The sequence below is a fragment of the Pteropus vampyrus genome, unplaced genomic scaffold (genome assembly GCF_000151845.1).
Source record: "Pteropus vampyrus isolate Shadow unplaced genomic scaffold, Pvam_2.0 Scaffold269, whole genome shotgun sequence".
NCBI lineage: Eukaryota > Metazoa > Chordata > Mammalia > Chiroptera > Pteropodidae > Pteropus > Pteropus vampyrus.
Genome location: NW_011889050.1, coordinates 326,988 through 352,871, shown reverse-complemented (window position 1 = coordinate 352,871; position 25,884 = coordinate 326,988). Strand labels below are relative to the sequence as shown.

Below are 25,884 nucleotides of genomic sequence, written 5' to 3'. Positions count from 1 at the left end.
CTTGTCACCTAATACATTAAGCCTATAACCTAATGGCTGCAATTTAGGGGGGATGGTCGATTTCCATTGTTTAGTTTTTCTCCTTGAATTTTGTATGCCTGGGTATTGTTGATTGAAAGTCAGACTGTGGTTTATATACTTAATATTTATGTAGATTTGTATGTATATTTTCCATGTAAAATATTTTAGAGATGAATTTAGCTTTAGAATGATTTTTATCCTCCATAAAGAAATTACATTTGATTCTTTCAGGATGAAGTGCTAGGATTATAGTACCCTAACCTAATCAGAGACTACGTTTTTTGAGCTTAGACTTCAGTGTTATGATTCTTTGCTATTCCTGATTTATCTCTCTTCCTAGGTTTAGCTCTGCCAAGGATCCTGCTAAAATCCTTGATCTTCATCAGGATCCCTCCTCCTTTTAGTCATTGAAGATTAATTTGTAATTATAACCTGTGAGATTGCTAAAACCTTTGCTCAGTGCAGAGCCCTCTCAGCCTCTCCTTTATTTCAAATACTCAGGTTCTGAGGCTCTATTCTTATTTCTGAGGCTGCCCATGTCTCAAGGGGCATTGAAGAAAGGAAAGTAGAGTTCACCTCTATGGGCTTTCCTTTGTTTCTTGTCTCCTTGAAACTTGCTTTTATGGTATGTTTTATGTTCCTCCCCTGGAGGTGGGATGGCCCCCTTTTCAATTAATAAGTGATAGAGGCTATTGGCACTCCACATACCAGGAGAAATTGAGAGTGTTTATTATTTATACAAGGCACTTCTGGAGAGAACAAGGTGTGCACATGCAGGTCCAGGTTGGCTTGAGTGAGACAGAAGTTTGAGCTTTCATAATGACTAGAGAGTGGTACTGGGAAAAAGTTTCCTTGCTTGGCCTGGAGATTTGTGAATTTTGAATTTTCCAGCACTTGCACAGATGTAGGGCAAAAGAGAAAGTTACAGGTGGGGCTAAAAAACTTTCAGAGATCAAGCACTAAAAATGGAGTCAGGCCCTTTATACATGGTATTTCTCTGATTTCTTCCAATATGTTTTTATGTTCATCTAGCCTTATAGGTTGTTCTTAGCAGGTCAGTTCAAAATAAGCTATTCTGCTGTTTGACAAAGTAGAAGTTTCAAACAATTTTTTAAAATTATGGAATAATATGAAATAAAATATATTGTGAAAATACTGTATCTACATATTTACAAGTTAAAGAAAAATAATGGCAACTAATACTTTTTGAGTGATTAGTAAGTTTGCCACTCAATATTATAAAATAAAAACTTTATAAGCACTCATTTATTTAATTTTCATATCAGCCCTTTGGTATTGTTTCTTTATTCCTTTATTGCAGATGATAACCCAAGAAAAAAAAATCTAGTAACTTGCTAAAAATTACACAGCTATTAAATAGGAGAGCCAAAATTCCAACCAAGGGTATGTGGTTTCAGTTCCTATCTTATGTGGTGAGACAAAGCAGTATTTAAAAGTTCTTTTCACTGGGTTTTCTACCAGCTTTCTTCATTTATAAATCAACCACTTTGGTAAGAGGAAGTAGCTGGATTCATGTACTCTCTTTAGTAAGGGCTGTCATATGTGAGAGGCAAGCTCTTATGTTGTTTACAGTAATAATACCCTGCATCTTTAGTCACTAGTCTGCTGATTGTGTGGATGAAATTAGTCTCAGATCTGCTGTCACTAAATCATGCAGGGACACCAGTGTACAGAAGTAATGCAAATAAAAAAACTTGGAAGCTTATTCAGTTTTTTGTTGGTACCAGTTCAAGTAGTTACTAATGTCTTGACTTGCCTCACAGGTGATGCTGACTCCCTATCCCAAGGATTTGTCTGGAAATTGCAAATTTAGATCAGCACAATTTCTCTACTGGCATCTGTAATGAAAAGAAGAAATCACATGAGCTATAATATTACAACGAGGTTTAACACATCACATTCATGGTTTTCTTAGGTTATTCTGTGAGAAATCCTATTACAGACTTTAAAGTATACTCAGGATTCATCTTACAAAGTGAAGAAAGAAATTTTCATTTTTACTTGTCAACTTCTCTTAATTGTTTTCCTCACCTGGTATCCAGATGCAGAAGAGTTGAGCTCCTCATATCCATTCTGCAAAAGGCTGAGATAGATACCTATCCTTAGATAGTGAGCAGCCCATGGATAAGGGCTTTGGTCTGTAGGCAAATGCTTTTGGTAAAGCATGCAAAGTCATCCTGTGTAGAACTATTTGGGGGGCTTCAGGTCCAAAGCAGATTACTTTAGAGCTATCACACCAGGATACTTCCTCCCATAGTGTCTTCAGCTAGTAAGAGAATTATGTCAAGCCTCTTTTAAAATTGTGCAAATTACTGTAGTATTTCTTTAGTCCTCAGTATAAAATACCTTCCTCTGGTAGTGACTACTATGAATGACAATAAGCATAGTATATGATACATCAGGCAGCACTGACCAAGAATAATAATTGCTTATATAACTATTAATTGGATATGAGCTCAAGAAGCTTAGACAGAACTTTTTTCCTGGTATAAGCTCAAGCCTAGGAATGGTCTCTCAATTAGAGATCAGATTCTAAGGTTGATTCCCTTAACAGTAGAACTTGGAATTTAGAGTTGACGGAAACAACACAAAACCAGAATTTAAGAAATACTGTATGTATGTCAGCCTTACATGCTATATTTGAGGATAACAATGTTATTTAAATTCATAAAGGAAAATCAAAATAAATTGAAAATAGCAAAGAATTCATGAAGGAAATTTAAACTGTTTCAAAGGATAACGAGAATTTAGGTCAACAGCAAAGATGCTATTTAAGATTCATTATTTGGGATTTGATCTGATGAAATAGCTTAAATGGTTAAGAAGTACAGCTTGGGGGAAAAAAAGACTGGAATTGGGAAATCCCATTAGGAAGCTGTTACTATATGGTACATAGAATATTCAGTGCTGTGTCCTTCCTTTTGAATAAGAGTGTCTATAGCAGTCACCCTATTCTTTCTTGTCTATTCATTGTTCACATGTCTTCCGGTTGAGAGAAACAGTTAGGAAGGAACAGTACTCAAGAAACCATGGGCAAGAGGATTCATCCTCACAGGGCGTGATTTGATTTTGAAGGCATTTCCCCCCCAAATTTTCTGTTTTTCCTACAGGAAATTTTATATCACCTTCTTCAGCTCCTCATCTTTTATTTTGATTTCTTCTCCCTAGTTTGTATCTTGAGCTAGTTTTTTATCTTACTCAATTTCTCTATTTGCTTATCCTGCCTGTTCCTTCCTCTTGAATACAATGGAAATGAGAAAGTATCCAAGAGACAGAAATAACATGGGCTCAGGTTTTTTTTTTTTAATTAGATAAATTAACAGAATATTTAATGGGCAACTTTGAACTACCTTAAAATTGTTTTTCTTGTATCCTGAAATAGCAGATCCTCAAAGGACTAACACTAACCAATATCAATGCTTAATATAAGAAATAGTAATTAAAATAGCATAGTATTGGTAAAGGGATACACAGATCAGCCAATACAATGGGGCAGAGAATCTAGAAAATGATCCTTACATATGAAGTAAATCAATTTACAATAAATTTCCACTGAGATGTCATTTCCTTCAATGATATTTTGTTATAACATCGATGAGCTACCATAAAAATTTAATTCTTGTTTATATCAATTAGCCTATGGTAAAACTGGTTTTATTATACATCATTTCACTGAAAGTGGCAGAACCTATCAACAATATTAACTGGGGACTTACTGTATATTGTAGCCCTCTGAAAACTCATTTGCCAAGCCATCTTTTCTTATCATTGCATAGTGTGGCAATGATATATATTTTTTGCACTGCTGGTGGGAATGTAGAATGGTGCAGATGCTTTGAAAAACAGTCTGGCATTCCTCAAATACAATCCTACAATCCTACAATTCGACTTCTAGGCACATATCCAAGAAAAATGAAAAACATGTCCCTGTAAAAACTTCTACACGAATATTCATATCAGGGTTATTCACTAGTCAAAAAGTGGATGCATATGTCCGTCAATTGATGAATGGAAAAAAAATGTAGTATATTCAAACAATGGAATAATATTCAGCCATAAAAAGGAACGAAGTATTGATATACGCTACAACATAAATAAACCCTGAAAACATTATGCTAAGTGAAAGAAGCAAGTCAAAAAAAGCCCAGATATAGTATGATTATATGAAATGTCCACACTAGGCAATCAACAGAGACTGAAAGTAGATTAATGATTGCCTAGTGCTTGAGGATGTGTAATGCCAGGGGATATTGGAAGTGACTGCTAATGGGTACAAGGTTACTTTTGGGGTGATCAAAATGTCTCAAAATATATTGCAGTGATGATCATACAATTCTGTAAATAAACTAAAAACCAGTGAATTGTGCATTTTAAACTGGTGAATTTTATGGTATGATTAATACATCTCGATGAAGCTGTTAGTAAAATGTCTGGAGTTTCAAGAGCAAAGAGACCTTGGTAAAATATGAGTAAATGAGTATTAGAAACCAAAGGGGATCTCTATGAACTAGTTCTTGGGGCTCTCTCTTCTGAGATGTATTTTGTACATTTAAGATGATCCATTGTTAGAATTATTGAAGAATAGCTTTGTCCTAAAATAGGCTCACTAGAACTCTGTGTTGGTCTTCAACTAGGGGAAGACCTCAATTTCTGTCCCTTATCTATCTGCATCTTGTTCATCTCTAAGAATAGTGTGGCAAGTATAATAATGTGCATGCTTTTGTTTACTTTTCTATTGAATGGCTTCAATGCATAGTGATACAAAAAACTTGAAGCAAATTGTGTTTATTCTTTGAAGTCCCTTATAAATTAGGGTGAATAGGAGTCATTGTTATTATACAATAGATTTTGCATAGCTTAAAATTTAGATGCTTCCCAGGACAAAAAGAGGGAATGATGACTGTTGTGATCTTGAGGTCAATAAAACTGTGTGTACTGTAATCCTTGAAATCTTTTACATTTGGTAAGATGCAGTCATATATAACATGTAAAAATGAATTCATATTATTATTAAACATAATTTGATGAGACTAAAATAGGTTAAGCTGCATTAAATAGTTGGTATAATATGCTTTATAGATTTTTTCCTTAAACTTTTTAGTAGACTAAACCTCAAATACACATATACATTCACAAATCATATGCACACAGGTTAATAAATTTTTCAGAGTGAACACTTCTATAACTATCAACTATACTCAGAAAAATACCTTTGTTATCTTCCTCTGCCCCCTCCCAGTCATTAACTCCACTTTTTCTCAATACAGCTTCTGACTGAAAAGTTAATGTTCTTTCAGCTTGACTAAATTTTAAACAGATTTCAAGCTGATTATAGTCTCCTGACTTCCTTTTTCTTTGAGCATTTATTTGCTTTAGAAAACTTGCAATTGTAAGTTCTTTCTCTGACTTTTTGATATATAAATATTCTACAACCTAGAGATGCTTTTCTCAAGGACCTGAGAGCCATTCCTTTGCAATGTAATTAAGAAAGATAGGACCAGTCTCAGTCTCTGTGGGAGGGTAGGCACCTACTTTATATAAGCAACAATTAGCAAACACAGATGGTCTAATCATAGTGCCTCTATTAGAAATCAAGTGACTGTATATGGGTGGGGTTTTTTTTACCAGCATTCTCTAGTACTTGTTCATTAGTTCACCCAGCATTTAAAAATTATCTTGCCTTTTGTTTCAAATAAGTTGCATAGTATCTCCCCCATTTCAGTATTTTCTCTCCCTTATTGAGATCAGCTTTGTTACTGGAGAGTGGGAAATCTTCTCCCAGCACTTTGTCCAGGTTCTTGATGTCTTGAACAAAGAATTGAGCAAGACACCGAAATACAGTAGAAAAGAAAGGTTTTATTAGAAAGGAAAATACACTTCCAAATGTAGAAAGGGGCCTGAGCAAAAGAAGCGTGGCTAAAAAAGCCTGGCAACAAAGCTTTCAGGTTTTTTTATCCCGTTTTGCTGTGGGTGGTTACTTTTCTTAGAGGGTGGGCTTCCTTGATTGACAACTAAGATTTACAGGACTCAGTGATTCATCATTTTGCTTTCTGAGCATGTTTGTTTCCAGAATTCAGTCTGTTATAATGATAGTAATGAACTTCCGGGCGTATGCATCATATTATAATAATGGTATAATGAGTTTCAGGTGAGTTGAAGGTCGTTGAGCTCTTCATTGCGCAGGTGCAAGTGACTGGCTTAAACTGGTACCTAATTCTCTGCCTACTGGTTTCTTTGTGTGAGTTAAAAAATGCCTTTTGGCTTGCTTAATTGTGGGCAGATTAGGGCAGACCCTTTCTAGGATCGGATGACCTCAGTGCCTTTGCAGGCAGACTCGAAACTCCCTAACGAACTTTGCTGCCTAACTCTTTTCTAAGAGTCATGAACCTTCCTTGTTATTAGTATAGATGTTGAGGGATGGGAGGTCCCTTCTTCGGTATCTGCTTCCTGCTGAGAATGGCTGTAGTCTCTGCCTACAGGGGTTTCATGAAACTCTTTTCCTTTCTGCTTCACTCAGGTGGGGTCTTGGGTTTCCTGCTGAAGCACCACCTCAGTCCCTAGATAAGGTAAAGAAGATAAAAACTCGTTATTTAAATCATATATCTATTATTTTCTATTATTGATTTGCCTATTAAGAGAGTAAAGGGAAACGGGCTTGGTTAATATATTTCTTAAAGAGTTAAAAAAAACCTTTGGCCTAAAGTCTCCTCCCCTCTCAGACTCTAAGAGCCCAGTCTGACTTAACACCATTTCTGCTAACAATGGACTGATGACCCTTATCAATAGCCAGAGGATCTGAGTCGTCAGGGCAATTATCAGGATTTGAGGGAGAGGGCCTTTTTTCCAAAGACAGGAGGGAAGAAAACTTAACTAGGTTTACTAAAAAGATTAACTCTGCAAAAGATGTCCTATTTCATTTCCTGCTAAAAGATTTAGAATTTTACAACTGATGTCCCATCTCAGCTTGAATAAAGTTTTTCTTGGCCTCTTTAACTGGTCTGGTGTAACTTTACTTTTTTTTTTTTTTAATATAACATGCCTTTTAACATTGTAAATTAAAAATATGGAATCATAGATAACAATCTCTTTTCGTTTATAACTTTTGTACTTTATTATACTTGTGAGATTCTCCCATGTTCTTAGATGTAGCAGCAGGTCTGTTTATCTGCATCCATGTATAGCTTTTCACTGTATGCAGATGACTAATTTTATTTATTCTGATGTTGGTTGACAGGCTGTTCTCAGTTTGGAGTCATCACAAATAATGATATGAACAATATTGTGCATTTGCTTCAGTGTACATCTATATACGCTTCTTAGTGAAAGGGCTGGATTACAGGGTATGTGTATTTTCATGTTAGTTCTCTAACTTGTTCTACTTTATATTTCCAAAGACAATACATGAACATTCTAATTGCTCCTTACAGGGTATGTGTATTTTCATGTTAGTTCTCTAACTTGTTCTACTTTATATTTCCAAAGACAATACATAAACATTCTAATTGTTCCTATTTGGTATTATTGATCTTTTTAGTTTTTTTTAAAGCATCCTATTGAATATTTAGTGAGTTTGTTGTAATTTTTATTTAAAGTTCTCTGCTGATTATTGATGTTAAGCACCTTTTATATACCCTGTTGTCCATTTGTACTTTCTATAATGCTCTGCAGTATCATCTTTACCATTAAAAGTATCAATATACACATGGTCTGTCTCTGAATATTCTCTTCTATTCTATTGGACAACTTGGTTGAGCTTATCTTAGCACCACAGTCTTGGCATCCAGCAGTGTAAGTCCTCATTCTGGCACTTCCTCAGGTTTGCTGTGGTTTTTCTAGTCCTTGACATTGCCACATAAAATATTTATAATCAGCTTATAAATGTTTGTTAAAAATTAGTTGGGGTTTTAATTTTGTTAATATTGTGAAGAACTGACATCTTTATGATACTGAGACTTTCAGTCTTTGAATATAATACGACCTTCCATTTATGTAGCATTTTTTGTTTTCTCTGAATAATATTCTAGAGCTTCAGTGTGTTTTGTTAGTTTTTCCTAAATATTTGGTGTTTTTGAGGCACTTGTAAAAGATGTATTTTATAATTTTAATTTTTCAGCATTATTTCAGTTACATAGAAATCAAATTGACTCTTGCATGCTGGCTTTGAATCCAATCATTACCCATTTCTCTTTATTTCTAATAATATATTATTTGGAATTTTCTGTGCATACAGTCTTTTCATCCATGAATTATAGTAGTTTTAATTCTTCCTTTCCAATCCTTGTTTGTTATTGATGATATTGTCTTATTAAACTGGCCAGGACCTTTCCAAACAGAACAGAGATGCTAAAACCATGCAACTACTACAACAGCTGCTTATAAAGGAAGCAGCTGGTATAATGAAATAAGCATTAAAGTACTTATGGGATTTTGTTTCATGTTGAATCACTGTGGATACCCACTATTATATTGCTGACAGTAGTAAGTTGCAAAATCTTCAGGCTCCAGGTTGCTGATGGTGAGAGTAAATTCTGTCCCAGACCCACTGCCACTGAATCTGGCTGGGATGCCACTGGCCCTGGTAGATGCTCTATAAATGAGGAGCCTGGGAGCCTCCTCAGGTTTCTGCTGGTACCAGGCTAAGTAGTTACTAACACTCTGACTGGCCCTGCAGTTGAAGGTGGCTCTTTCTCTTGTAGACAAAGACAAGGAGGCTGGAGACTGGGTCATCACGATTTCTCCGGTGGTATCTGAGATTGGAAATAAGACACAAAAGTCACCTGTGTAATCTGGATCATACCCGATTGTCTTCCCAGCAGAACCAGGATTGTTGGTCTATGTTGAGCTTTAGTTATTATACTTGCTGAGCAAAGGTGTCAGGTCACAGGACTCAACATGGACAAACTTTTCACTGACATACGGAACTACCCCAAGTTTCTCTCACCTGGAATCCAGAGTAACAGGAGGCAGAGAAGCTGAGTGGGGGCTTCCATGGTTCGCTCTGTGTCCTAACTGAGGCAGCTCTTCCCCAGAGCACTGACTCCAGGCACTGATATGGGCCCTGGTCAGCAGAATGGGCTGGGAGTAACATGCAAAGCAGTAGGTGTGGGGCAAACCGGGCTTCCAGCTGCAGAGATCATTTGCCTCTTCTTTACACTTGAGCAAACAGCGGTGGCCATGTTAGAAAAGCCTGTTAGCTCAGCCTGAGGGATGAATTTCTTTTCTCAAGTCACAAAATTTACTTCCTGTATCCTTCACCTCATTACTGGCCTGAATTCAGATAGATGGTGTTTGGCACAAGCCTGTTGGGAATAAAATAAATGCTCATAATTCCTATTTTTCTCTTTACCCCGAATGTGTCCAGACATTTTTGTTGGTGCATCATTGGATCAGATTGGATTGAAGAGCTGATCAGAAATTTATCTTCCAGATATACCTTTCTTGCTTAGTGATCTCAGTAGCTGCAAAATAATTTGAAAAAAATAGTCAACATCTATTTATGATAAAAATTCTCAGCAAGCCAGGAATAATGGAAAAATACCTTATGTGATAACTTTCTATCAATATCCTACAAACATTATATTCAATGATAAAATATGGAACATTTTACTGTTCATATTGTAAAAAAGACTAAAATGTCCATTATCACCACTTCTATAAGAATTATACTATAGATAAAACCAAGAGTCCTTATGATTTTGATATTATTTAGTTTTAAATCTTAGCTCTAGAAATTACATCCCTCTCTCTGTATGTATACACCTCGCAGAGACCTAGCCTAGCCACATAATCAGCAACTCTTGAGGCAGCAGAAGACAGTAGCCTGGATTTGACTAATGGTCAGGTCACAAAATTCAGACCTCTGACAGGTTAAAGATAACATCTTGACCTATGTTTCAGTTCCTGAGTCCTAAGGTGGACCGCCCCCTGGCTACTTTCCCATGAGACCAGACAAAGATGCCTGAAGAAACCTCAGAGCTATCCTCGAGACCTGAAGAAGTGATTATCCTTACCTTACCTCTGACCAATCAGCTCCTATCACAACCCCAAACCTCTAAGCCACAGTGTCTTGTGATTTTGCTCTATATAATTTGTAACTATACCATCAGAGTCGAGATTTTAGAAGCATAAGCACCCCACCTCCAAATCGGCCAATTCTATATTAAACTTTTTTTTTTCGTTCTATACTACAAACTTCTGTTCGTGCATTTCTTTGGACCAATACCCACAGGCAGGTGGATTCTAGGAAAAAACCCTGGGGCTTCAGTAACACAGGTCTCTGCATACAATGTCAATACATAAATCTGTATTGTGAATTAAAGGACTTAGTAAATAGAGTCTTTCATGTTCGTAGAATAGAAAACTCAATATTTTTAGAATTTCAATTTTCCCAAATTTGACATATAGGCTCAATGAAATTAAATTAAAATCCCCTAAGAATATTCTGAAGTTGAAAGGGTGATTCCAGAATTTGCATGGAAATCTAGAAATATCATATTTCTAGACTTATTATACAGCTACAGCGATTAAGGCAGTTGGTGTACTGTAGGTACAAAGACAGACAAAAAGACAAATGGAAAAGAACAAAGTATTGAGAAAAGACCCACACATAGTCACTTGATTTCTAATAGAGGCACTAGAGGGGCATATAGTTTTGGGTGGTGTTTTTTGTTTGTTTGTTTGTTTGCTGTTGTTCTTTTGCAATAAATAGTAAAGAGCTATTTGATATAGAATGAAAATAACATGAGCAATCAAAACCTTGACTCACCAAACACAAGGCAAAATTTTGAATTATATGTAGACCATTTACATGTGAGAAGTAAAATAATGATGCTTCTAGAAGAAAGCATCGAAGAATTTCTTTAAGGCCTAAAGATAGAAAAATTTTTATTAAATAGGACACACACAAAAACATAAAAAACAAACAAGTGATAAAAATATAAATTACACTATAATAAAATTTTCAATTATATATATAGACATATATACAGACATATAAAAAATTACTCAATACCATTGATCATAAGAGAATTTTAAGTTTTAAACATGGTACCACTTCAGATATAGCAATACAAATTTTTTTAAAAGTTTGACAACACTGTCAATGGCCATGCCACCCTGAACATGCCCAATCTTGCCTGATCTTGGAAGCTAAGCAGGGTCGGGTCTGGTTAGTACTTGGATGGGAGACCACCTAGGAAGACCAGGTGCTGTAGGCGTTAAAAAAAAAAAAAAGAAAGAAAAGTTTGACAACGCCAAGTATTGGAAAGGATTTACAGCTACTGAAATTTTTATTACATGGTTGATGTAGTATACATAAGTTCACCATTTCAAACTGTTTGGCAGTATTTACCAAAGCCAAATCTATAACAACCCTATGACTCAGCACTTCCATTTCTAAAAATATATCCAAAGAAGTGCGTGCATAAGTCCACAAAAGACATGTACAAGAATGTTCCAAACAAATCTTTATTAATAAAAGCTGCAAAGTACTCCTTAATTAAATAATACATAAATTAATAGTGGTATATTCATATAAAGGATAATTATTCTGCAGTAAAAGAAACAAATTGCTGACACATTAACATAGTTGAAGCTCAAAAATGTGTTTATTGAAAGAAGCAAGACGCTAAAGAGTACATTCTGCACAATTGCATTATGAAATACAAGAACAGGAAGAATCAATCAATATTGATACTGCCCTGTAATCACTATCCAGATGAAGATATACACCATCCCAACATCCCAAAGGCTTTTATACTCCTTCTCTGTCGAAGCCATGTTTCTTCCATCACTACCAGAGGCCTTCATTGTTCTGTTTTCTATCAATATTGGTCTATAGTTTGTGTGTGTGTGTGTGTGTGTGTGTGTGTACGTGCGTGTTATCCTTACCAGGTTTTGGTATCAGGGTAATGTTGGCCTCATGAAATGAGTTGGAAAGTGTTACCTGCTCTTCAGTTTTTTGGAAGAGTTTGAGAAGGACAATATTAATTCATCTTTGCATGTTTAGGTAAATTCACTAGTGAAAGTGAATTTAAAAGTCCTGGACTTTTACTTTTGGAGATGTTTTTGATGATTGTTTCAATTTCCTTACTGTTGATCAGTCTATTTAGATTTTCCAGTTCTCCACATTCAGTCTAGGAAGGTTACATATTTCTACGAACTTGTCCATTTCTTTAAGGTTATTAAATTTGATGGCATATAGTCTTTCATTGTATTCTTGTATGATCTTTGTATTTCTGTGGTATTTGTCATAACTTCTCTTTCATTTTTGATTTTGTTAGAATCTTTTCCCTTTTTTTCTTAGTGAGTCTAGCTAGGGGTTTGTCAATTTTATTGATCTTTTCAAAGAACCAGCTTTTTATTACATTAATTTTTTCTATTGTCTATTTGTTCTCAATTTCATTTAATTCTGCTCTAATTTTGATTATTTCTTTCTTCTGACTTTGGGCTTCATTTTTTTCTCTACTTTTTTATGATGTAATATTAGGATTTTTATTTGGGATCTTTCTTATTTCTTGAGATAGGCTTGTAATGAATAAACTTTCCTCTTATTATCATTTTTGCTGTATCCTAAATTTTTATATGTTGTAATTTGATTCTCAATTGTTTCTATATATTTTTTAACATCTCATTTTAATTCTTCTTTGACCCAGTCATTCTTTAATAAAATGTTATTTAATCTAAACGTATTTGTGGTTCTTCCCACTTTCTTTTTGCAATTGATCTCCAATTTCAAAGCATTGTGGTTGGAGAATGCACTTGGTATGATTTCAGTCTTCTTAAATTTGTTGAGGCTAGTTTTGTGTCCCAATATATGGTCTATCTTTGAGAATGTTCCATACGCACTAAAGAAGAATGTATAACCTGGTGTTTTGGGGTAAAAGACTGTAAATGTTGATTATGTCCAATTGGTCTAATGTATCGGTTAAGGCTGATGTTTCTTTATTGATTTTCTGTTTCGATTATCTATCCATAGCTGACAGTGGGATATTTAGGTTCACTACTACAACTGTGTTTTTGTCAGTTTCTCCCTTTAATTCTGTTAGTAGTTGCTTCATATATTTTGGTCCTGTTTAATTGGGAACATATATATTGATAAGTGTTATGTCTTCTTGATGTATGGTCCCCTTTATCATTATGTAGTGTCTATCACTGTCTCTTGTTACCTTTTTTATCTTGAAGTCTATTTCATTAGATATTAGTATGGCTACACCTGCTTTTCTCTGGAAGCCATTTGCTTGGCATATCATTTTCTACCCTTTTACTTTGAGTCTGTATTTGCCCTTACAGCTGAGATGTGTCTCTTGAAGGCAGTATATGATCAAGTTTTTTTTTTTAACCAAATCTGATACTCTGTGCTTTTATTGGTGAGTTCAGTCCATTTACATCATATTGATATATGAAGATTTCCTATAGTCATTTTATCTTTTGTTTTCTGGTAGCTTGGTGTATCCATTGTTTCTTTACGCATGTGTTTCTGTCTGTTATTTCAGTTTGGTGATATTGTATGATGTTTTTCTGTTTCCACTTTTTAATGTTATGTGTCTTATTTCTGAGTTTTTGTGTGTGTAGTTTATGTAAAAGAAAGTTTTATATATACAGCAGTCCTTTTTCTTCTGCATTCATTTTATCTTTGTTTACCTTTCCAAGTTCAGATCTTGACTCCCTTTCCCTTTTATGTTTTTCGTTGTCACAAATTATCCTTATTTGTGCTGTGAGGTCATTTCCAAATTGTAGTAGCTATTGTCTTCTTCTCTCTCTCTCTCTCTTTTTTAAAAAATATTTTTACCTCCTTTACCTTTCATGTTATATTTAAGTATATAGTGCCCTGTTGTGAATAAAGTTTGTAATTTCCTGCTTCTGTCTATCTGTTAGTCATATTAGTCATAGATTTGTATTCCTTTACCTTTTTGTTTCAGATGGAATAACCTCCTTAATTATTTCCTGTAATGCAGGCCTTATGGTGGAAAATTTTGTCAGCTTCTGTATTTCTGGAAAAGTCTTTATTTCTCCTTCATATCTAAAGGATAACTTTGTTGGATATATATTATTATTGTTGGGTAGCTTCTCTCTTTCATTTGTTGGAATATTTAATTCCAATCTCTCCTGAGTTGTAGAGTTTCTGCTTAAAATCCAATGATAATCTAATGGGATTTCCTTTATAGGTTACCATATTCTTTTCCCTGGCTACCTTGAGAATTCTTTATAATTAATTTTTGACAGTTTTAATATAATGTACCTTGGAAAAAGCCTTTTTGGATTGAGATAATTAGGTGTTCTGTTTGCTTCTTGGACTCGTGGATCCAGTTCTTTCCATAGATTTGGGAAGTTCTCACTCACTATTTGTCTGAATAGGTTGTCTGTTCCCTTCTCCTCTCTTCTCCTTCTGATATACTCATTATTCTTATATTACTCTTTCTGATAGAGTCAGATACTTCTTGTAGAGTTCTTTCTCTTCTTCCATCTGTGTCATTTCCAGATTTTTATCTTCAATATCACTAATTCTTTCCTTTATCTGGTTAGCTCTGTTCCTATTTCATTCTTCATCTCTTTTATTGAGCTCTAAAATTTCTACTTTTTAAAAAAGTTTCAATCTCTTTGGTAAAGTATTCTTATTGTTCATTGATTTTGTTTCTGAATTTATTAAACTGCCTGTGTTTTCTTGCATCTCACTACATTTTTTCAGAACTGCAATCTTGAATTCTCTGTCATTTAAACCACATATTTCCATATCCTTAAGTATATTTTCTAGAGATATTTTGTTTTCTTTCTGAACTATCTTATGACCTTGATAGTTCATGGTATTTGATGGATTATTTCTCTACCTAGGCATTTATGAGAATGAACTCTGATTTTTTTTTTTTATTTAGGGTTTTTCCTTTTTTGGCAGTTTAGGTTTTTTTTCTTTTATTTCACGATGTGTAGCTGAAGCCCAAGTGTTTTATTTTCTCTTGCACTGCTCTAGTTTCTTAGATCTCTGCTAGGTGGTGAAAGATGCCTTGTATTCCTTGCAAAGGTGGCCACTCTTCTGTGAACAGGTTGCCCTGGTCTCAAGGCACCACCCCTATGGGAGAATTTGGTGGGCAAGTCCTTTAAATTTCAGCACTGCCTCAGCAGCCAGGTGCAGTGTTGTGCTGCCTGAGGTGTCCCAGGTGCCTCTGCTGGGATCAGTCTCAATGTGTAGGGGCCGAGTGGGCTAGGAGAGGCCATTGATATGTTTGTGGCTTTGTTCTCCTCTAGGAATGGTGACTGCCAGACCTCAGCTGCCTTGCCTCTGTACCTCCAACCTTTGTTTGTGGGATTTGCCACTGTGTGCATCTATCACTCGGGAGCTGTTTTTCTAGTTCTCAGGGCTATAGATATTCTGTTTTGTAACCCAGCACTCACTGCTACAATTTCTTCTGGGATCTGCTGCTATCTCAATCTCACCCGCTGGTTCTCAACAAACTCATCATCTCAGAAACTACCCAAAAGACTTATTAAATCAAAGTTTTATGATTTTTAATTACTGCTGAGGAGAGACAGGCAAACATGAGTCTTCTCAAGCACCGAATTCTTACATGATTTTCATAGAGTTAAAGAAAGAGAACCCAAGAAGTCAGGGGAGAAAGAAAAAAAAAAGGAGTCCATTACAAGTTTATTTACATAGTATGTGATCACATAGCCATGTTTTCTGAATTATTCAGTTTTTAAATACATGGTTCACAAACTTGAAATCAATACAATCATGAGGACTAGTATTTATACTTAAAGTAGGTCAACCTACCATTCTAGTTTTTCCAGGACTGGAGGTTGACAAGATACAAAACTTTCCATTTTAAAGTAGACATCCAGGAAAATTGGAACAACTGGTCACCCAATTTAAATGAGAAAAGGCAGGTGTTATGCACATCTGAGCAAACCCTTCCCTTCTGGGAGCTTGGGTATTGGGGCATTTAAGGGAAATGGACCCCACCGCATATAAAACACAATATCTTCTCCATTTCAAACTTCTGGATAGCCTGTCAGGCCCACTTTTATATCTCACAAGGTATTGGTAAAAACAGTTGCAAGATCAGGGGCAATTTATAGCAGTGAACAAACAGGAAGTCTAGAAATCTAGAAAATCAGAGATTTTACTCATTTAATCTAAGCTTGTCTTATCTTACAGGGAAGTTCATAATTCTGATTTAAAACATTTTATTTTCAAAGAGAGAGTTTACAATATTTTCATTCTATAGCTGAAATGCTACATTTTCAAATCTCAGCACCCTACTTCCCCCAAGAAAAACCACAGTTTTAGAGAGCTATAATTAGAGAGTAGGCAGCATGTGAAAACTACATCATAAGAGATTGAAAGCCACTGTCTGTTTTACAGAGGTAACTGTGAGGTGAATTTGATTAGGACCTTTGTATCGAGTTCTTGCTTCCTGATTCTCATTTTAACCAGCAATATTTTACTGTTTTAAGCCTCTGGGTCTGTTTGTTTTTGTACATTGCTAAGTAGACAGCAGACTTGAAATGGTGACTGCAATGGACTCTTTTACAGTATACAGAAAATGTTGTCCTACAGAACTGAATAGGGGCATTAGTTACAAATGGCACGAGGCGGTCATTTCGTGGATGGGATGGCAGCCCTGGTCATGTGACGAGCAACAAATAATAAGAAACTTGAAAATCCCTCCACATTGAAGATATGCTTAAGCAATGTTCATGCCTAACTAATCCCAAGTGTGAAGACTTTACTAAGTAAGGGTGGGTGGTTGAGGGGAATAGAAAAGAAGTTGACACCATATTCTGATAGAAAGAAATGACAATCACTCACCTAGTCAATAAGTTCAGAGGAAATTTTGTATTATATTTACATCTCTGCCGTTCAAAAAAAAGAAATTGCTTTCTAAGCAAGTTTCCTAGGTAAGTACGTGCTGTGCATTATTCTCAATTGCTTTCCAGAGCTCTGAGAGGTCTGAGATCTGACCCTATCTTCCTGACACACTCCTATGAATGTAGATAGACTCCAGCAAAATGCTGGGTCAGAAATAATGGAGAATTTATTACTTATAGCATAGCAGCAGAGAATCACCATTTGTGTGCCAGTTCTCTGAACTCCAGTTCCCACAGGGTGATGCGAGGAAGGCCAGATGACAACTACATATACACTGGGTGGCATCACAGAAAAGGAACAATGGGCTGAGGAAACCCACATCTTCAATAATGGGCAGTCAGAATGTCTACCCTTTGCTCCAAAGGAGACACCATCTCTGTCTTCCAGGCTGTAAGCAAACCTGCCCTGTGCTGCAGAGGCAGACACCCTCTGTCTTCCAAGGATGTTTCACACACACAAAGGTATAAGGGTAGACAGTGCCCCTTTGCAAGACAAGCAGAACCGTGAGGGACCCATTGAGAACTGTCTCCCAACATGGCAACATATAACTTTCATTTTCACAAAATTTCATTATGAAGTAGCACTCCTCTCCAATATCAAAATTTCTTCTATACAAGTCAAAAACGGATGTAGAAACTGATTTCATAAGGTGGCATATTAGATAATTATGCTATGCAGCAATATTACCACAAACCCAGTGGCAATACACTTTTACAACTATTCCCAGCTTCTATAGTCAGGAATCAGGGCATGGAGTACGGACATGGGTCCTCCAACGGCAGATCTTGTAGGACTGTGACCAGGGTCTTAGCTGAGACTGTGGTCTCATCTGTAGTTCTACGAGGGGAGGCAATGCATCCAGTCTCACTCTGGTTGTGCGCAGAAGTCAGTTCCTTGCAGTTGTAGGATTCAGTTTCTTGCTGGCTGTGGGCTGGAGGCTGCCCTCAGCATCAAGAGGCCACAGAGGGGCTCCCCAGCAGCTTCACAGCCTGCAAAGGAGAGGGCAAGCAACTCCAGCAAAAGGGCACGCCAGCTGTGAGAGAATCGGGTACATCCCATTGCGTTGGACATGTGCTACCCTGGTGTCTTCACATGTGTTTATGGAGGGGGCCCAAAGGTGCAGGATAACCAGGGTGAGTGCTGGGCTATCTTACCAAGAGCTATCATTTGTGGTTCAGTAACAGTGTGTGTGTGTGTGTGTGTGTGTGTGTGTGTGTGTGTGTGTGTGTGTGTGTGTGAAAACCATGTGGGCACAAGGTGCCTGTAGACTTTGAAGCTTGAGAAAAGTGACCAGTAGGTTTTTGTGTGGACAATCTGACTGAGTCTGTCTCTGTCTTCCAGCTCAACCACTGCCTGATTGAATCTACCAAAAGGCAGCAAATGGAGCAGGATACCAGGCCAGGACAGGAGAGAACTCACTGAGCTTTTCCTCCAAAGGCCTCTGGTTGAAATGCCAGGGTCACACTCCATTGAACCATCAAAGAGAAGGGTGTTTCCTTCTGGGAGATCTGGGGCTGTATCTTTGTTTCATGGGGACAGGAATCCTGCAGCTGGTCGGTGCTGGGTTTGGGCTTTCTCTAGGTAACATGCCTAACACTCAGGGAATTGTGCATGACCACAGCATTCGTGGACTTCCGCCCTCTGCCCTGGCCACAGAAGCAGACCTAATTATATATAGCCAAACCCATGCTGTGACTTACTGCTGCCCTGCAGCCACCTAAAGGAAGTTCCCATGTTCTCGGAGGGTAATGGGTGAGTCTTTGCTGCCCGTACTCCAGGTCCCAAGGGATGTCCAGGACATGCTCTTCCTTCCAGATAGGTGTCAGGGTGACTGTAACTTCTGGGCAGCCACAAGTAATTCTTTTTAATTAACAAAACTTGTGGTAAAACACATGTTACATAAAACTGACCATCTTAATCGTTTTTAGTCAACAGCTCACCGGTATAAAATACACTCATATTGCCAGGCAGCCATCCCACCACCCACCTCCAGAACCCTTTTCATCTTGCAAAACTGAAACACTTAACTCCCATTTTCCTCTCCTCCCATCCTAAGGCAGCCATCATTCTACTTCCATGAATGAGATGATGCCAGGGATGTCATGGAAGTAGGATCATCCATATTTGCCCAAATGTGACCAGTTCATTTCCCTTAGCATAGTGTTCTCAAGGTTCATGCATGTGGTTGTAGCATGTGCCAGCATTTCCTTCCTTCTTAAGGTTGAATAATATTCTGGCAGCGAGTAGTCTGAAGTTGGGAAGGGTGAAGTTGCCATCAGCTCCCTCCCGTCTCCCCCATCTGAGGCTTTCCTAGAAGCTGAGGTTTTTCCTACTGGCAACAGATGCCCAGCACACAGATCATCATCCTGGTCCTGGGACCAGGAACAGACCTGCAGCTGTGCCTGAGAGATGAGGTCCTCGTGGTGGCCCCAGAGACAGCCCTGCAGCTCCCACTCAGCAAGGAAGTTCACTATTTTACATGATTTTCATCTGAGTAATTTCTAAATAAAAGTTTAATTTCTAGAGTCAAAAAAATCATCTATATATCTCAGCACAGGGCCTTCAATACAGCATGAACAGCTGGTGAAATGGACCCCAAGATTCTCCTCCTGGCCCTTGACTATTCCATCTGAGCCTCCTAGGCAGTGTCCACTCCCTTTCTTGTCTTCCAGGCCCTGGGCTGGAACTGATTCTGTCCACAGTTCAATGTTCCTGCCTTCCCCCAAAGAAGGCTGGGATGACCCTGATAACCATCTTCACCCCACCCAGGGAGTCCTAACTCTCTCCAAAAGTCCCCAGGACCCTGAGAAATTCTGTCCTCAAGCCATGAAAAGGCCCCCACGTGGGTGACGTGAGGCCAGTGCAGGATAGGACATTTGCAAGGCCATCAACAGTGCACTCATTCATTTATTCATTGTATGTTATGGAGTGCTTCCTACACTGGGCCAGGCACCACTCCCCACTCTCAGGGACTTACAGAGAGTGTAAGTAGAAATTTTAAACTTCTTCATAGCACATAGACACAGCCTTTGTAATAAGCCAGGTGTTCTCAACATTTTTCAAATTCTTTAAGACTCTCCATAAGCTCCGACAGGGTATGTTTATCATTATTGCCAAGTGTCAGATGGAGAAAATGAGGCACTAACAATCCTGCACCAAAACCTTGCATCTCTAAAGTACAAATATTAACATCTCACAATTTCTGTAGAACAGGCATCACAGCAAAATGTAGCTGGGCATCTCTGCCACAAGGTCTCTATGAACCAGGGGCTGCATTTCAACTGAGGCAGATTCGCTCTCAAGGTCATGCGCCCAGTTACTGTAGGATGGATGCAGTTTGGGCTGAGAGCTTGAGGTCCTGTCTGTTGATCTGGGCCCTCCCTCGGTTCTCTCCTATGGAGCCACTAGATAGTGCAGCTACCAGCTCAAAACTCTAGAGCTTGCTCTTCTTGTTCCAGAGATATGACAGACAGACAGTCAGACAGATAGACAGACAGACAGACACAGCGAGACTGATATTCACAGAAACAAACTGAAACAGAGGTAGAGAGAAAGGGAAGGAACTAGAGAATTCCTGAGAGTGAGACAAGTGCCAGAGGTTTTGTAAAAAGAAACTTGGACCTGATGCCCCATCACCTTGGCTGTATTCTGTTGTTCAGAAGCCATTTACTAACCTCTTAGTGGATACACAGGGACAGTCATATCAGGAGGGAAAAAATCACTGGGAGCCATAGTGGAGGCTCCACCTAAATGGACCCATATGAGGTACTTGGTTTGATTCTAAGTCCAACAAAACACTATTGGAAGGTTTTAAGCCAGTGGATGATAATATCTGAATCTTCTCTAATTTCAACTCCTTGAAGTTGTAAACTCATAAATGAGGCCACAAATGGCAGTGACTTTCCCAAAATCACACAGCTGGAACCCAGGCCTATTCCGAGAGGTATTCCATGCTACATCCCACTCATTCTTGTGAACCTTCCACCTCAAAGTCTGTACATCAGACTCATGTGACACCAGCCCACAGGTGTTCAAGGTATTACCTCATCTACACCTGACAATATTCCTAGGAAGTAGTGTCTAGTGTCATCCCTACTGTGCAGGGGGGTAAACTGGAGAGGCCCTGAGTGGCACCAAGTTTTCTCTAAATCAGAGAACTGGTAAGAAAAAAGAGGTCTGAACACAGCTCTCTCCTCAAGCTGGGAACCTGGTACATTCCCAAGGAAACACGAAGGGGGTTGTGTCAGATATCAGTGTGCAGGTAAGAATGTGACATGGGCAAGGCAGGGGAGCAGTCAACAGCCCAGAGGGGGCTTTGGGTGGCTCTGATTGAGAGAAGAGGCCAGGACAATGGAACCTTGAAGAAATGACCTCACTTCCTTGGTGACAGATCCCAACTGATGTTAGAACTCTGGTAACCAGGCACCCACATTCTAGAGATAGCCCCCTATCCAGCTCACTTGACTGAAGACAGTCAAAAGAGCAGGATGTTTTGTAGCTGTTTCCTGACTTTCCGAGGCTCTGGGAAGAAAAAAGCCCAGAACCAATGTCTTTTCCGATGTCACAGACATTGGCACAACCTCCGACGGCTCTGGCCATTTGGCAAGAAGCACCATCAGGTACCCCAGGGCAGCCCAGGGCAGGCTGGTAAATGCCAGGCCTCAACTGTGAACCCGCCCGAACAACCCCACACACCTGACCCCTCATCCTGTGTGTGTATGTGTGCACATTGGGAGTGGCGAGGGAAAGCTTGAGATGAGGGCAGCACACTATATGCTGGTGCAGGTTGTTAGTTGTCATAAGCCTAGCAGAACCATTAAGTTCATACCCCAAGTCATGGCTGGAAGGATGGGAAGTGGGGTGCTGGGGACCATGTTCTTTCATCCACTTGTTAATCCCGAGCCCTTGATGTGTTATCTTGTTCCTTCCCTGGCTGGAGGTCTTTGCAGATGCCCCTCTGGGCCTGATCTGTGCAGCACAGTTTGTGGTGGGCTTCTCCCCCAGTGACAATGCCCAGCAGACCCCTGATGCCTCTTAGCCCAGTATCAGGCTCTCTCTCTATAGAACTTCACTCCTACCCTGGAGATCGTGGAGGAGCTGGATGATGGGTTCACCTACACTATCTCCCGGTACAAGGCACAAGTGTGCCAGGATACCCACACCATCCAGTGTTGCACTGAGGTGAGAGATGGCCCAGAGGCGTCCCCATGTCCAGGACCTCAAAATGGCGATGTGAGACCAGAACCTGAACTCTAATTTGGTGACTCCCCTGGGACGCTCTCATGGTTTTCTCACATGGATGTTTTCTGTGCCCCATCACTGCAAAACTGGACCTCCAATCTTTCCTCCCAGCTTCTTAGCAGTGTAAAAATATACTCCTCACATATTTGTTGGTCTAGTAGAGACAAACATGTATGCTGTCTTTCCAGTTTACTACTGTTTTGTTTAACTACCTGCCTCAGGTATCCTGTGGGGTAGTCAGCTCAACTGTCCTTGTAGTCTGTCTCCAAGCCTAACACATCATCACACTTAATTGGGTGGCCTTACTTATGTTAATAATATTGCACGAAAGTGGTAACTTTCCTCGGTGAATCAGCCTTTCAATGCTGTTGGACCTTGACAAGATTCAACTCCATTGTCATTTTAGCAATGCTGCATCTTTAGTGTGTCCTAAGGGACCGTGTTCAGTGTGATAGGTCTGCCATAACACAGGAGCACAGATTGGTTGGAAAGTATACGATACCTACTGGCCTGGGACGGGGCTCTGTCTTTGTAGAGCTCCACTGCAGAGGTCCTGGAGAAGCCTGCCGAGTGTTCCAGTGACTCCGTCTCATGGGACATGATGCAGGAACACAAGGCCACCAACAATGGCCAGGGGTCCGCTGAGGTGAGAGCTGGCCCAGAGGGCTATTTATATCCAGGACCCCGGGACAACTGGGGCGGGCCCCAAATCCAGATTCAAATCCACAGACAGTTTTGGGGCCCTCTCAGGGCTTTCCCACATAAGCGTTTGTTTCACAGGGCCACTCCCAAACATATCTCGGCCTCTACTCCTCCCTACAAGCACTGTGGTTAGATACAAATACTCTCTTCGTGTAGTTGTAGAAACCTAGGAGGAGAAAATTCAGGTTGCCTTTGCATTTTGGTAGCTTATTTAACTACCTCTCCCAGTTATCCTGTGGAGCAGTCAGCTTGACTGTCCTTGCAGAGCTTCTCCGAGTCTTACACATTACCACACTCAGTGGTGTGGTTTAAACAAAATAGGGTGAAAATCTGGTATTATGTACATTTATCTCTAACATGTCATTTCACAGAGCACAGCCAACCTTTGTAGGCCAGACTGTTTAAGAGCAGTGGCCTTATTCATCTTGATAATATTGCATGAAGGCAGTGACTTTCTTCAGTGAATCAGCCTTTCGATGCTGTTTGACCTTGACATGATTCAACTCCATCATCATTTCAGCAGTGCTGCAGTGAACATCTTCAGTGTGTCCTGGCTTAGTTTGCTAGGTCTTCTATAACACCATAGGTGGTGGTTGACCCCTGATGCCTACTGGCCTGGTACCCTGCTCTATCTTTACAGAGATCTTCTCAGGAAATTCAGGAGAAACCCAAGGAGGAGTTCAACGATGCCATCCCCCAAGGCATGCTGCATGTCCACAAGACCATCAGCAATGGCCAAAGCTGGTCTGAGGTGAGAAGTGGCCAGAGGGTTTTTACATCTGGAATTCCAAGATAACTGGGGCAGGCCCAGAGCCCAGACTGAAATATTTGACTCCCTTTAGGCCCTCCCAGGGCTTTCCCACATGAATGTTTCACAAGCTCACTCTCATATGTATCTTGACCTCCACTCCTCACCACCAGCTTCATGTGCTATCCATTGCAGACCATCCATGTCGGCAATAGTGGCCTTATTCATCTCCATACTATCCCATTAAGGAGGAATTTTTCCTCAGCGATGTCACCATTCAGTATTGCTGTATCTTGACATGATTCAACTTCGATGCCTTATTCTAAGTACTGCAGGGAACATCTTCAGTGTGTCCTAAGACACTGACATAGTTTGCTAGGCCTGCCATAACACAAGACCACAGATTGGTAAAAAGCCCCTGATAATTACAGGTCTGTACAAGGCTCTGTCTCTGTACAGCTCCACCCTGGAGATCCCACAGGAGCCTGCTGAGGCTTTCAACTACTTCATCTTGAGGGACAAGGTGTAGGTTCATCAGGCCACAACAATAGCCAAGGCTGGAATGAATTGGTAACTGGTCCAGAGACGTCTTTACACTCATTATTCCAAGATGACTAGGACTGGCCTAGAACCACAACTGAAATATGAGGACTTCCCTGGGTTGGGATCTGTGGCCTTATACATCTCCATAATGTCCCATAAAGGAGGTAAATTTCCTCAGCTATTCAGCCTTTCAGTGATGTGGACCTTGATGTGATTTAATTCTGTTGCCATTTCCATAGTGCTATGGGGAAATTCTTCAGTGTGTCCTAACAGACTGTAATAGTTTGCTTGGACTGCAAGTTTGGACCTAGTTTGTGCAGAATGCCCCTGATGCCTATGGGTCCAACACAGGCCTCTGTCTTTGTACAGCTTCACCCTAGAGATCATGTAGGAGATTGGAGAGGGTTTCCACTACTCCATCTCCAGGGATATGGAGCAGATTCACAAGGCCACAGCAACAGCCAGTTCTGCTCTGAGGTAAGAACTGGACTACACGTGTCTTTACACTCAAGATCCTAAGATGACTGGGGTGGGCCCAGAACCAAGACTGAAATTTAGGGACTGTGCTGCAGCTGCTCCACCCCAGCAGCTTTGAGGTAAGGTAGAAATATACTCTTCGCCAATTGGTTGGAGTATTACAGTAAAAATTCATGTTTGATTGGATTTTGCTAGTTTTGATTATTTAATACAAGGCCCAGCTTATCTTGTGGAGCAGTCTTGCAGACCTTCTCCAAGTGTGTACATCATTATACTTGATAGAGTGGCTTCTTCAAAAAATGGTTTGGGATTAAGCCATTATATACATTTGATTGCAATGTGTTGCCTCAAGAGCACAGGAAATCTTTCTAGGCTTGGCAGGTCAGGAACTGTGGCCTTATACATCTCCACAGTATCCCATAGAAGAGGTAATTTTCCTCAGCCGTGCAGGCTTTCAATGCTGTACACCTTGACATGAATGAATTCTGTTGCCATTTCCACTTTGCAGCAGAGGACATCTTCAGTGTGTCCTAATAGATTGTACGACTTTGCCAGGGCTGCCATAACATAGGTCCACAGATTGGTACAAGGCCCCTGATGCCTCCAAGTTTGATACAGAGCTCTGTTGTTGTACAGCTCCGCTCCGGGGATCATGTAGAAGCCTGGCGAGGTTTTCCACTACTGCATCTCGAGGGACATGGTGCAGGTTCACAAGGCCACAGCAACGGCCAGTGCTGGTCTGAGGTGAGAACTGGACCCCAGGTGCCTTTACACTCAGGATTCCAAGAAGATTAGTGTGAGCCCAGAACCAAGACTGAAATCTAGCAACTCCGCTTGGGCCCTAGGACTTTCCACTTGAGCGTTTAACAGACCTGCTTCCAAACAAATCTTAACCTCCACTTCTCCCCAGCAGCTATGGGGCAGGGTAGAAATATACTCCATGCATATTGGTTTGGGTAGTACTGGAGAAATTCATGTTTGATTGCCTTTTGCTAGTTCTGTAACTATAAGGCCCAGATATCCAATGGAGCAGTCAGCTTGACTGTTCTTTGCAGATCTCCAAACCTCACTCGTCATCACACTTGATAGGATGGTTTCTTAAAAAAAAAATTGGTTTGGAATTAAGCTCGTGTATACATTTTTCGGCAATGTGTCACCTCACAGAGCACAGCAAACCTTTTGAGGCTGGCCAGGTCAGGAGCTTTGGCCTTATGCATCACCATTACATATCTTAAGGAAGGTAATTTTCCTCAGCCATGCAGCCTTT

At 39.5% G+C, this 25,884-nt stretch overlaps 1 protein-coding gene and 1 pseudogene across 1 annotated transcript in view; one reads left to right on the top strand and one right to left on the bottom strand.

The window, feature by feature from the left end:
• The window catches only part of LOC105302304 (immunoglobulin kappa light chain-like), a 78,326-nt gene extending 69,287 nt beyond the window's left edge, over window positions 1-9,039 (bottom strand). The window contains exons 1-2 of the mRNA XM_023520504.1: window positions 8,984-9,039; window positions 8,517-8,789 (exon numbers count right to left, since the gene is read on the bottom strand). Of these exons, the coding sequence (XP_023376272.1) occupies window positions 8,517-8,789; window positions 8,984-9,032 (322 nt within the window). The 5' untranslated portion in view covers window positions 9,033-9,039. The remainder of the gene's footprint in view (window positions 1-8,516; window positions 8,790-8,983) is intronic.
• Window positions 9,040-11,139: 2,100 nt separating this feature from the next.
• LOC111729558 lies at window positions 11,140-11,258 on the top strand (annotated as a pseudogene).
• Window positions 11,259-25,884: the final 14,626 nt, after the last annotated feature.